General features: G+C 35.2%; 1 protein-coding gene across 1 annotated transcript in view; it reads right to left on the reverse strand.

The window, feature by feature from the left end:
* Positions 1 to 14,933, reverse strand: part of LOC102159347 (cullin-4B-like) — a 166,727-nt gene that overhangs the window by 46,519 nt on the left and 105,275 nt on the right. The window contains exons 18-19 of the mRNA XM_085009118.1: positions 5,496 to 5,601; positions 5,248 to 5,420 (exon numbers count right to left, since the gene is read on the reverse strand). Of these exons, the coding sequence (XP_084865244.1) occupies positions 5,248 to 5,420; positions 5,496 to 5,601 (279 nt within the window). The remainder of the gene's footprint in view (positions 1 to 5,247; positions 5,421 to 5,495; positions 5,602 to 14,933) is intronic.

Below are 14,933 nucleotides of genomic sequence, written 5' to 3' on the forward strand. Positions count from 1 at the left end.
CAGAAGGGGCTCAAACCCTGCATTGCCATGGCTGTGGTATAGGCTGGCAGCTGCAGCTCTGATTTTTCCCCTAGCCTGGGAACACTGATGCTGTTCATGTGCATATGCAGCCCTAAAAAGAAAAAACAAGCAAAATCAAGCAAAAAACAAAACAAACAAACAAACAAACAAACAAAAACCAACAATACTGTATAAGAATGGAGTAAAAAGAGACATATAATCCAGTATAACAAAACTAAGAACGCAGAAATAAACCAACACACATATGGTAAACTAATTTATGAAAAGATGCCAATGCTTTACTACTGGCAAAGTGATAATTTCTTCAATAAATTTTATTGAGCAAACTGAATATCCACATGCAAAAAGAAATGTAATTCATCCCTTATCTCATACCAGAGACACAAACCAATGTAAAATAAATTAAAATCGAAATTTAAAACCTGAAACTAAAAATACTTAAATGAAATATATGGGAACAAAATCTTCTAGACATGTGGATATACAATGTTTCTTTGGATATGAAACCATAAGCACAGTGTAAGGATTACATTAAATACAGACAGAGTGTAAGGATTACACAAAACAAAACAAAAACTTCTGCAAAGAAAAGAATAAGACAAAGAGCAATCTATGAAATATGCTACAAAGCAACAGTCATCAAAACCATATGGTACTGGCACAAAGACAGAAATATAGATCAGTGGAACAGGACAGAAAGCCCAGAATTAAACCCACAGCCAACTCATCTATAACAAAGGAGACAAGAATACACAATGGAGAAAGGACAGCCTGTTCAATAAGTGGTTCTGGGAAAAACTGGACAGCCACATGAAAAAGAATGAAATTAGAACACTCCCTAACACCATAAAAAAATGCAAACTGGATTGAAGACCTAGATATAAGACCAGACACTATCAAACTCCTAGAGGAAAACATAGGCCAAACACCCTCTGACATAAATGACAGCAACATCTTCTCAGATCCACCTCTTAGAGTATTGACAATAAAAACAAAAATAAACAAATGGGACCCAATCAAATTTCAAAGTTTCTGCACAGAAAAGGAAACCCTAAACAAAACAAAAAGACAACCCAGAGAAGGGGAGAAAATCTTTGCAAGTGAAGCGACTGACAAGGGATTCATCTCTAAAATTTATAAACACCTTCTGCAGATCCATACCAATGAAACAAACAACCCCATACAAAAATGGGCAGAAGATCTAAACAGACAGTTCTCCAAAGAAGACACACAGATGGCCAAAAAACACATGAAAAGATGTTCAATGTCTCTCATTATTAGAGAAATGCAAATCAAAACCACTCTGAGGTACCACCTTACACCAGCCAGAATGGCCATCATCCAAAAGTCTACAAACAGTAAGTGCTGGAGAGGGTATGGAGAAAAAAGAACCTTAGTACACTGTTGGTGGGATTGTAAATTGGTGCAACCACTGTGGAAAACAATATGGAGATTCCTCAGAAAACTCAAAATACAACTTCCATTTGATTCAGCAATCCCACTCCTGGGCACCTATCCAGAGAAAACCATGACTCGCAAAGACACAAGTACTCTGATGTTCATTGCAGCACAATTTTCAATAGCCAAGACATGGAAACAACCTAAATGTCCATCGACAGAGGAGTGGATCCAGAAGAGGTGGTACATACACACACTGGAATATTACTCAGCCATTAAAAGGAACGAAATACCAGCGTTTTTAGCAACATGGATGGATCTGGAAACTATCATGCTAAGTGAAGTCAGCCATACAATGAGACACCAACATCAAATGCTTTCACTGACATGTGGAATTTGAAAAAAGGACAGACTGAACTTCTTTGCAGAACTCACAGACAGTGAAAAACTTACGGTCTCAAGAGGATACAGTTTGGGGGATGCGGGGATGTGCCTGGGTTATGGGATGGAAATCCTGTGAAACTGGAATGTTATGATCATTATACAACTACGAATGTGATAAATTCATTTGAGTAATAAAAAAAGAAATATACTTTCAGATAATATATCTTATAAAGGATTAAAATTGTAAATATAAAACAAACTTGCACAACTGAATTTAAGAAATATTTATAGATAATATGAGAAAAAGAATGTATATATATATGTATGTATGTATAACTGGGTCATTTTTGCAATATAGCAGAAATTGACAGAACACTGTAAATTAACAATAATAATTTTTAAAAGATACTTTTAATACTATTCAAACATAAGCAAAGAACCTATGCAAACATTTTTCAAAAAAAGACATACGATTGATCAATATATCTGTGAAGGTGCTCATCCTACCAAAGGAAAATGCAAACAAAAGCATATTTGCTAGAATGTGTATTATAAAAAAAAAACACACAAAGGGCAAGTATTGGTGAGGACACGAAGAGAAAAAAACACTTGTGCCTGTTGTTTGGAAAGTAAATTGGTATAGCCTCTTATGGAACACTGAAATCTGAATCAAAGAGATGTCTGCACTCCCATGTTTACTGCAGTACTATTGATAAAAATCTAGATACAGAATAACATAAATGTCCATTGGTGATTGATAAAATGTGGTCCTGCTACATGTAAAAACATGGATGGAACTGGAGGGCAGTATGCTAAGTAAAATAATCCAGATACAGGAAGACAAAGAGTGAAAATCTCCCTTAAATTTGCAATTAAACATACATAACCTGAGAAAAGGATAGGGCCAAAAGGAACAGAAACTGGGAGGTGTTCGTCAAAAAATTCAGTTTCAGTTATGCAAGATACGTAAGTTCTAGATATAGAATATAGAACAATAGCATACTGTATGCCTGAAATTAACTAAGAGTTTGTTTGTTTTTGCCTTTCTAGTGCTGCACCTGTAGCATATCGAGGTACCCAGGCTAGGGGTCTAATTGGAGCTGTAGCCATCAGCCTACGTCAGAGCCACAGCCACGTGGGATCTGAGCTGCATCTGTGACCTATACCACAGCTCAGAGCAATGCCAGATCCTTAACCCACTGAGCAAGGCCAGGGATCAAACCCACAATCTCATGGTTCCTAGTTGGATTCGTTAACCAATGAACCATGACAGGAACATCAAGACTTTAATCTTAAGTATTTTCACCAACACCTGCAAAAAAGCTAATTATGTAAGAAAGTGGATATACTAACTAGCTTTATTATGAAAATTATTTCATGATACAAAATTTATAATAAGACATGTTTTACCCCTAAATTACACAATTTAAATAGTCAATTATCCTTGGCAAAAATGGAGAAAAAAGAAAAATAATGAATGTTTTATGTATATTTAAAATATTTTAATAATTAGAAATTAAACTAATGAAATAGCTGAAAGACTCAGTTAAAACTAAAAAAACAATTACTAAAAGATATTTTAAAAGACAGAGTAAATGGAAAGCCATCCATGATCATGGAGTGAAAGACATAATGATGTTAAGATACTAGTAACACCCAAAGCAGTCAATGTACACCAGTAAACTCCTATCTAAATCTGATGATAGAGAGTTCCCATCTGTGGCTCAGCAGAAACAAATCCATGAGGATACAGATCCAATCCCTGGCCTCACTCAGTGGGTTAAGGATCCAGCATTGTTGTGAGGTATGGCATGGGTCACAAATGTGGCTCAGATCCCATGTTGCTGTGGCTGTGGTGTAGGCTGCCAGCTACAGCTCCAGTTGGAATCCTAGGCTGTGAACTTCCATATGCAGTGGGTGTGGCCCAAAAGAGAAAAAAAATCTGATGACCAATTATCTGAAGAAATGCAAAACAGCTGTAAAATTCAATGGATCTCAAAAGACCCTGAAAAATCAAATTAATATTAAGAAAGAATAAAGTCCGATTTTAAAACATATTACACATTATGTATTCAAAACATATTACAAAGCCATAGTAAACAAAATATTGTGGTACTGGTAAAAAGCAGAGAAATTTAGACCAGTGAGAAAGAAACAGAGGTCATAGAAAAATACTCCTGTGTACATGATTTTCAATAGGGTTCTAGTACCATTCAGTCCAAAAGTACAATAAATTAAGAATGGTTTGGAAAACAAGGCATTCATGTGCAAAATAATAAAGATGGACTTCATCTTAACCCACAAAAAGAAATTAACTAAAGATGGATTTAAAATAAAAACCAAAAACTACAAAACTTCCAGAAGAAAACAAGAGGGAAAAGCTTCATAACAGCAAGTGAGAACAATTTCTTGGAAATGACAGCAACAGCATGTGTAAAAACAAAGTAGACAACTGGGACTATGTTAAACTTAACACCTTTGTTCACCAAAGGATATGACTAATAAAGTTAAATTTCTGGAAAGGGAGAAAATATTTGCAAATCATATAAATATAAGAAGTTATGTCCCAGAAGTTATAAAAATTACTAAAATTCAATAACCAAAAAGTCTAATAACCCAAATTTTGAACTGGTGACACAGTGAACAAATTTTTTTCAAAGATAATGTGCAGATATCCATTAAGCATTTTAGAGATGCTCAACATCACAAAATATCATAGAAATGCAATCAAAATGCCAGTGAGATAACAATTTATATCAGTAGTATGGCTACTATCAAAAAATAAAGCATAAAAAAACAAGTTTTGCTAAGAGTATAGATAAATGAGGACACATGTGAAATAATTATGGAACTGTAAGGTAGGACAACTGCTATGGAAAACAGTACAATTGTTCTTTAACAAGAAAAAAAAAGTATGATCCATCACACCTATTCTGGGCATATAGCCTAATGAATTTAAATCAATGCCTTGCACATTCAACAATCAAAAGGTGAAAAGAGGAGTTCCCATCGTGGCGCAGTTGTTAACGAATCCAACTAGGAACCATGAGATTGCAGGTTCAATCCCTGCCCTTGCTCAGTGGGTTAAGGATCCGGCGTTGCCGTGAGCTATGGTGTAGGTTGCAGACACGGCTCGGATCCTGCGTTGCTGTGGCTCTGGTGTAGGCTGGCAGCTACAGCTCTGATTCGACCCCTAACCTGGGAACCTCCATATGCCATGGGCACAGCCATGAAAAAAGAACAAAAAAGCTCCCCCCCCCAAAAAAAAAAGGAGAGAGAAAAGGTTGTGAACATTTGTTGCACTACAATGTGGATATTTATCCTACTGGTGATGTCTTTCTACTACAAAAAGAAAAAAAAATCATTCCAATCATTGCCAAATTAACTTGTTATGAAAGTCAGAAAAGTATAAAACATCTATTAGGATGAAGAAAAAACAAATACCGTTTCTTTCATCTGGATTTGATTGATCTTTATCTTGAAGAGTTTGTGTCTAAATTCCTCATTACAAAAAAATCTATCGCCACTCTCCACATCTTTGCCCTTTGGATTTTTGATGAGGACTCTAGCTCTCCCACAAGCTAATGACTGTAAGGTTCTTCTTAATTCTCTATCCTCTGAAAGAGAAAAAAAAATGTTTGTAGCATTTTCATTTTTGATCACAGATTTGAACAATTATAAACAATACTTACCTACTCCAGTGGTCATCTTAATTTCTTCTAAACTGAACTGATCCCCCTCATTAAACATCAACAGCACCAATGTCTGGAAAAGGGATACCTGAAGTTCTTTTTTGCCCTGTTAAAAACAGCAATTTCAAAATAATTTATAGATGTCTCAACTGTGGTCATAGCTACATAAATACTATATTAAGATATTAATACAATTTGAAACAAGTTCACAGAGTGTCAAAATGACATAAAAGTGTCTTGTTATCAACAGAACAGAACAGAATTTACTTTTATCATTATTAAGACACACCTGCCATTTTAAGACTCACATAACATTAGATATAAGAGCAAATAAAACTTATTGAGCTTTCGTGTAATTACCTACTAATGCCAAAGTATTCCCAATAATAGCTCTCAGCAAACAACTGTCTCAAATGCTTTTTCCTGCCACAATTAACAGAGAGTAACTATGAAAAAAAAATCCAAAATTGTACCACTATTTGACGCATACCTTGAAGACATTACTCTAAGTCACAAGCATAAGTCAGAAAACAAAAGGCAACCAATGGATCTATTAATTTTGGTAGTTTTTGGCCTGCCCTCAGATGCTAACAGTAGATATAATTTGTTCCCTAAGCTGAGATGACTGATGATGGTCTTTCTATGCAAAAGCAAAAGACTGAAAGAGGAAACTGGTAAGTCAAATGTGTAGGTAACACAAGGAATGAGGCTCATGAAGAGTCAGATAACATTATGCCACCCCAAAACACAAGGAAACTCCCCCAAGGAAGCAAAGACCTATAAGCTAGCTAACAGATAATTCACAATATCATCTGAAAAAAAGTACAGTGAAATGCAGGAAAAAAGGAACTTAGTATTATAGCATGAAGAAAATGAGCTCAGGAAATTCAATACGTAAAGAGGAATTCTTGATCTGAAGAATACAACTGAACTGAAAAATTTCAATAGTGAGTTTTAATAGCCATCTCATTCAAACAGAAAAAAAAATCATGAACTATAAGATAGGCCATATGATATTATCCAGTTCAAGAGCAAAAAGAAAAAAAAAGAAAAGCAGTGAAGAAAGAAGCATATGGGAGTTATGGGATATAATCAAGGGACAAAAAAATCCACTAGGGAGACCTATAAAGAAAAGAGAGAACCAGGCAGAAGGTATATAAATAAATAAAGGTTGAAAACTACCAAAAATAGGGAAGAGAAACAGACATCCAGATTTATGGTTGACTCTGAAATACTGAATTTAAAAAGGACTACTTAAGACACATAATAAATTATCAAAAATCAAAGACAAAAATGTTTTGAAAATATCAGTGGGAAGGTATTCATAACATACAAATGAGTTTCCATAAATATAACAGTTGATTTTTTTTATATTTATTGAGCTGAATGATCTGTTTGTATAATTTGGAGATCAATCCCTTGTCAGTCATATTACTGGCAAATATCTTCTTCAATACTGTGGGTTGTCGTCTCATTTTTAAAAATTTCTTATTAAAATACAGCTGATTTATAATGTTCCTTAATATCTGCCACACAGTAAAGTGATCCATTCATATAGATACACACATATAAATATGCATACACACACATATGCATCTATATACATATTATTTTTTCACATATTCCATCATGCTCTAGTGCCCACTGACAGAGGAGTGGAAAAAGGAGCTGTGGTACATATATACATAAAAAATGATGAAATAATGCAATTTACAGCCACATGAATGGACCTAGAGATAATCATACTTAGTGAAGTTAGTCAAACAGTGAAAGACAAACATCATGTGATGTTACAGTTATTCTTCAGAAACAAAGGCACTGTAAAGACTTTGCCAAACAAAAAAAGCAGATGAATTTCATCAAAAATAGATCTTCCTCAGGAGAAGTGCCATGGGGTGTTCTTCAAGGCAAAATAGAGAATGCTAATTGACATATTCTTTTGTATGACACTGAAATATATGTATTAAAAGTAACTGTTAAGTACATCATGTTATTGGACACATACTTTTAAAACAGTAAACTGTATCAGTAATCTGAAAGTTAAGGCAAAGAACTAAAAGCATAAAATTTCTGTTATGCTACTGAAGTTAAGGTGTATCAGGTTAAAATTAGGATGTTGTAAATATACAATATTTACGTACACCTTGTTGGAGATCACTGAGTTGCTGAACTCTGCAGAAAGTAAACTTGGTGTGTGGTAGTGCCAGAAAAGCATGTTAGCTGACAGAGTTCTCAAGTACAGGGTCTCCTTCAAAGACAAGATAAGGGATTTAGGCATTAACCATGCTATTCCATAAAGAGCTGCACCATGTCCTAAGGGTATGCCCCTTTGCTATCTCTAAGAGAGAGCTTTGTCTTGCAAACTAATCTCATCACCTTTCTTAATCCAACTAATTTCATCACCTTTCTTAATAAGTCATGTGGGCCAAAGCCTAGTGCCTTTGTTCTGCAGAACAGAGTGCAACCACGTTCTAAATGTAATAGTCTTGTGTGATTTTTTATACCACACCATCCCTCTTTCAGGATCTCCCATTGTCCTGCAGTGCTGGACATGGCCACACCTCAAGATAATAACCACAGAAAAAGCTGTAGCAAATGTAAAAAAAGTATGATAATGGACCTGAAGAATGCATGAAACCACCAAGGACAATGACAAGAAGAGAAGTAAGGATCAAAAGGATCTACAAATGTGTCAGAAACAACAAAATGGCAGTAAAAAGTCTTTATCATTTAAATCTAAAGGGATTAAATTCTCCAATCAAAAGAGCTGGGAATAATGAGATCCAAAATATACTGCTTAAAAGAGTCATTTTATCTTTAAAAGTACATTTGTAATGCAAGTAAAAAGATGAAAACTATATTTCTAACAAATGGTAACCAAAAGAAAGCATGGAGAGCTATGCTTATATTCAGACAAAATAAACTATATGCTAAAGTGGTATATAAGGCAAGGTGGTTATATAGTATTAACAGAGTCAATCCACCAAGAATATAACAATTCTAAGTATATATGCACCCAGTTTCAAAGTACCTAAGTATATAATACAGCAAATACCAACGGAATTAAAAGGAGAAATCAACAGTAATATACTAATGGAACTTTTACACACTACTCTCAAAAATGGAGAGACAGAAAATCAGTAAAAACACAGTGGATCTGTAAAATACTATAGATAAAATAGCCTTACAGACATATATAGATTATTACATTTAGCAGCAGCAGAATACTCATTCCATTTATGCCTACACAGAATCTTTCTAAAACAGATCATATATTACGTCACAAAAAAGAATTTAAAAATTTAATGAGACAATATATATCAAGTCTCTTTTACGGACATAATAGCTTTAAACTAGAAATCAATAACTGAAGAAAAGCTGGAAAACTCACAACTACATGGACAGTGAATGACACATTCCTGAAGAATTAATGAAACAAAGAATAGCAAAAGGATATTATGTTAATTATTTGAGAAAAACATTAGTTGAAATAAACTCAATGAAACAGTGGGTTTCAGAAAAGCAGCAGTTAGAGGAAAGTTAGTGGCATTCATTTAGAGAAAAAGATTTCACCCACGGGAAGTGTTATTCCGACCCACACTGGACTGTGCCAAACTACAGTTTGGCTTCCCCAAATTCACAGAAAAACAAAAACACAAGCAAGATGAAGAAGCTCAGAAACCATTCCCAGGTAAAGCAACAGGAGAATTCACCTAAAGCAGTCAACAATGAAACAGACTTCTGCAGTCTGACAGACTTTGAGTTCAAAAGGGAGTCAGTGAAAATACTGAAGGAATTAAGAGAAGTTATGAACAGTAATGCAGATTCCCTCAGAAAGGAACTATAAAATATAAGAAGGAACCATGAAACACTAGAACATTCATTTGCAGAGATACAAACTGAACTAAAGGCTATAATAAAGAACAGAATAAAGAAGGAAGAGGAACAAACTAGTGAACTGGAAGATAGAATAATGGAAGTCACGCAAAAAGAACAGCAGACAGAAAATCAAATAAAAAACATTAAATAAACATAAGAGACCTATTGGATCATATAAAACAGGCCAATCTATGCATAATAGGAATTTCAGAAGGAGAAGAAAAGGGGATTGAAAATATATTTGAAGAAATTATGGCTGAAAGCTTTCCAAATCTAAAGGACACAGAAATCAAGACAAAGGGCCCCAAGCAAGTTGAACCCAAACAGGCCCACACTAAGACATATTATAATAAAAATGGTAACAGTTAATGAGAGGATTTAAAAGACAATGAGAGAAAAGCAAAGCGTTAATTATAAGGCAACCCCCATGAGGCTATCAGGTGATTTCTCTACAGAAACACTGCAGGCCAGAAGGGAATGGCAAGATATATTTAAAGCGCTAAAAGGAAAATATCTGCAACCTAGAATACTCTATCAGTAAGAATATCACTTAAAATACAAGGGGAAATAAAGATTTTCTCCAACAAACAAAAGCTAAAAGAATACAGCAACAGGAAACCCTTATAAAAGAAATACTGAAGAGGCTCCTTTAAATTAAAAAAAGAGGAAGAAGTAGGATGGAGGCGACCACAATTGAAAGCTATCACTTAAATAAGCCAGCATACAGATCTAATCATGAACATAAAAAAAAAGATGACAAAATCATACAAAGTGGCAAGGGAAGAAAGGAAATAAATAGATTCTTTTATTTTAATGATGATTTTGAGCCTACATGACTATCAGGCTAAAGCAAGAGTTACAGGAATGGCATAATATACTTAAAAAACAGGGCAACCACAAATCAAAACCAAACATTACATTCTCAAAAAATGAAAAGTACCCAAGCAAAAAATAAATGGAACCCATTGAACAAAAATATGAAAGGAAGAATGGAGAAACATAAAATCAACTTAAAAAAAGATTAAAATGGCAATAAACAAACATCTATCAATAATCACCTTAAATATCAATGGACTGAATGCTCCAATCAAAAGCCAGAGAGTGGCAGGTTGGATTAAAAAAGCAAAAACCTTCAATCTGCTGCCTATAAGAGACTCACCTTAGGGCAAAGAACACATATAGACTGAAAGCGAGGGGATGGGAAAAGATATTTCATGCTAATGGACAATACAAAAAAGCAGGATTTGCAATACTCATATCAGACAAAAGAGACTTTAAAATGGAGGCCATATGAAGGACAAAGAAGGACACTATTTAATGGTTAAAGAATGCATACAAGAAGAGGATATTACAATTGTTAGTATATATGCCCCAATTATAGGTGCATTCATATACTTTCAACAAATATTAACTGACATAATGGGAAAATGATGGGAATAAAATAATAGCTGGAGACTTTAACACCTCCCTCACAACAATAGACAGATCCTCTAGACATAAAATCAATAAGGCAACAGAGATCCTAAATGACACAAAAGTTAGACTTAAGTGACATTTTCAGGACATTACAACCAAAAAAATCAGAATACACATTCTTCTCAAGTGCACATGGGACATTCTCAAGAACTGATCACATATTGGAGCGCAAAGTTAACTTCAACAAATTTAAGAATTATTTCAAGTATCTTCTTGTACCACAATGGCATGAAACTAGAAATCAACCACAGGAAAAGATATGAGAAAAAAGCTACCACATGGAGACTAAACAACATGCTACCGAAAAACTAATGCGTCATGAGGAAATCGAGACAAATGATAACAAAGACACAACCGCTCAAAATCTATGGGACACCACGAAAGACATGCTCAGAGGGAAGTTCACAGCAAGATAGGCCTTCCTCAAAAAAGAAGAAAGATCTCAAATTGACAACTTAACCCACCACTTCAATGAATTAGAAAAAGAAGAAGAAGAAAAACAAAAACAAAAGCTAAAGTCAGCAAAAGGAAGGGAATCATAAAGATCAAAGAGGAAATCAATACAATAGATTCAAAAAACAATAGACAAAATCAATCAAACCAACAGTTGTTTCTATGAAAAGGTAAACAAAATAGACAAACCTTGGCTAGACTCACCAAGATAAGGAGAGAAAAAACCAAAATAAAGTAAGAAATGAAAAGGGAGAAGTCACAATGGATACTACAGAAATACAGAAAACCATAAGAGAATACAGTCAACAATTATACACCAACAACATGGAAACCGAGAAGAAATGGACAACTTTCTACTGACCTACAGCCTGCCAAAATGAATCAGGAAGAAATAGATCAACTGAACAGATGATCACCAAAAATGAATTGAATACATCATAAAAACACTACCTGCCAATAAAAGTCCAGGAGTGGACGGCTTCTCAGGAGAATTCTACAAAACATACAAAGAGGAATTTATACCTATCCTCCTTAAATGATTCCCAAAGGTTGAAGAAGAAGGAACACTCCCAAAAACATTTTGTGATGCCACCATCATCCTAATTCCAAAAACCAGACAAAGATACCACCAAAAAAGAAAACTAGAGGCCAATGTCTTTGATGAATACAGACGCAAAATTTCTCAACAACATTTTAGCAAACCGAATCCAACATCACATAAAAACGATCATATACCTAGACCAGGTGGGATTCATCCCAGATGCACAAGGATGATTCAACATACGCAAATCAATCAATGTCATACACCACATGAACAAAAGAAAAGTCAAAAACCACATGATCATCTCAACAGATGCAGAAAAAGTATCTAAGAAAGCCCAACATCCATTCATGATGAAAACTCTCACCAAAGTGGGTATAGAGGGAATATTCCTTAAGATAATCAAAGCCATTTATGACAAACCTACAGCAAACATAATATGCAATGGAGAAAAGCTGAAAGCCTCCCCACCAAAATCTGGAACAAGACAATGATGCCGACTCTCACCACTGTCACTCAACATAGTTTTGGAAGTTCTAGCCACAGCAGTCAGACAAACAAAAGAAATAAAAGACATCCAAACAGGAAGAAAAGAGGGAAAACTGTCACTGTATGCAGATGACATGATACTATACATAGAAAACCCTAAAGATATCAACCCAAAAGCTACTCAGACTGACATACAAATTCAGCAAAGTAGCAGGATATAAGATGAACAGTCAGAAATCAATGGCATTTCTGTATGCTAACAATGGAATTTTAGAAAAGGAATACAAAAATACAATACCCTTTAAAATTGCACCCCCAAAAATCAAATACCTGGGAATACACCTGACCAAGGATATGAAAGACTTATATGCTGTGAATTATAAACATTAATCACAGAAATGATAGAAGATGTAAAAAATAGAAAGATATTCCATGTTCCTGGGTTGGAAACATTGATATTGTAAAAATGGCCGTACTACCCAAAGTGAGCTCAGATTCAGTGCAATCCCTATCAAATTAACCATGACATTTTTCACAGAACTAGAGCAGACACTCCAAAAATTTATATGGAACCACAAAAGACAGAATTGCCAAAGCAATTCTAAAGAACATCAACCAAGCAGGAGGCATAACTCTCCCAGACTTCAGGCAATGTTACAAAGCCACAGTCATCAAGACAGTGTGGTAGATGAATGGAACAGAATAGAGAACCACAAAATAAATCCAGACTCCTATGGTCAGTTAATCTTTGACAAAGGAGGCAAGAACATAAAATGGGAAAAAGACAGTCTTTTCAGTGAGTATTGCTGGAAAACCTGGACAGCTGCCTGCAAATCCATGAAACTAGAACACACCCTCACACCATGCACCCAAATAAACTCAAAATGGCTTACAGACTTAAACATAAGACAAGACACCATCAAACTCCTGGAGCGAATATAGGCAAAACATTCTCTGACGTCAGCCTTACAAATATTTTCTCAGGTCAGTCTCCCAAAGCAACAGAACTAAAAGCAAAAATAAACCAATGGGACCAAATCAAACTGACAAGCTTTTGCACAGCAAAGGAAGCCAAAAAGAAACCAAAAACACAACTGGCAGAATGAGAGAAAATAGTTTCAACTGATGCTACTGACAAGGGCTTAATCTCTAAAATATGCAAGCAACTTATACAACTCAACAGCAAAAGAGCCAGCAACCCAACGAGAGATGGGCAAAACACCTGAAGAGATGTTTTTCCAAAGAAGATGTACAGATGGCCAACAATCACAAGAAAAAATGCTCAAAATCCCTGATTATGAGAGAAATACAAATCAAAGCTATAAGGAGATACCATCTCACACCAGTCAGACTGGCCATCATTAATAAGTCCACAAACAACAATTGTTGGAGGTGGGGTGGAGAAAAGGGAACCCTCCTGCACTGCTGGGGGGGATGTAAGCTGGTACAACCACTATGGAGAACAGTATGGAGGTACTAGAGCAATCTATACACAGAACTCCCTTATGACCCAGCAACCCCACTCTTGGGCATATATCTGGACAAAACTGTCCTTTAAAAAGACACGTGCACCTGCATGTTTACTGCAGCTCTATTTACAATAGACGAGACATGGAAACAACCCAAATGTCCATCGACAGATGACTGGATTAGGAAGACGTGGTATATATACACAGTGGAATACTACTCAGCCATAAAAAAGAATGACATAATGCCATTTGATGCAACATGATGGACCTAGAGACTCTCATCCTTAGTGAAGTAAGTCAGAAAGAGAAAGACAAATACCACATGATCTCACTTATATCTGGTATCTAATATATGGCAATATTGAACATTTCCACAGAAAAGAAAATCATGGACTTGGAGAATAGGCTTGTGGTTGCCTGGGGGGAGGTGGGGAGTCGGATGGATTGGGAGCTTGGGGATAATGGATGCAAACTATTGCTCTTGGAATGGATTTACAATGAGATCCTGCTGTGTAGCACTGAGAACTACGTCTAGTTACCTATGATGGAGCTTGATAATGGGTGAAATAAAATGTATACATGTATGTACCTGGGTCACCATGCTGCACAGTAGGCAAAAATTGAATTGGGGAAATAAAAATTAAAAAAAAAGAAAAAACATTGAAATAGACAATTATACAACATCAAGAACTAGAAAAATAAAAACAAAGTCCAAGTTAGCAGAAGGTGGTGATAACTGATATTAGAGTGAAAAGTAATGAAATAAAGCATGGGAAAAAAAGTAACATTTACATCCCCACCACAGTGCTACAGGATCAGCAGCATCTCTGCAGTGTGTGGATGCAGCTTTGATCCCCTGCTCAGCACAGTGGGTTAAAGCATTTCCACAGCCATGGCTTAGTTTGCAACTGTGGCTCAGATCTGATCGCTGGCCTGGAACTCCATATATTAAGAGTGGCCAAAAAAAAAAAAAAAAGAAAAAGAAAAAGTTATCATTAACAAAAAACAGATAAAAAAGGCTAAATTAAGCCTGTTATAAAATTATATTAAATATTAGTGCAGAAATAAATGAATTAGTAAACAAGGAACCAATAGAAGAGATTAACAAAACTGAGTTGATTGTTTGAAAAG

Source organism: Sus scrofa, chromosome Y (genome assembly GCF_054392235.1).
Source record: "Sus scrofa isolate SSC_HxYL_T2T_F1_AM1 chromosome Y, Sscrofa_HxYL_maternal_Yorkshire_Landrace_v2.0, whole genome shotgun sequence".
NCBI lineage: Eukaryota > Metazoa > Chordata > Mammalia > Artiodactyla > Suidae > Sus > Sus scrofa.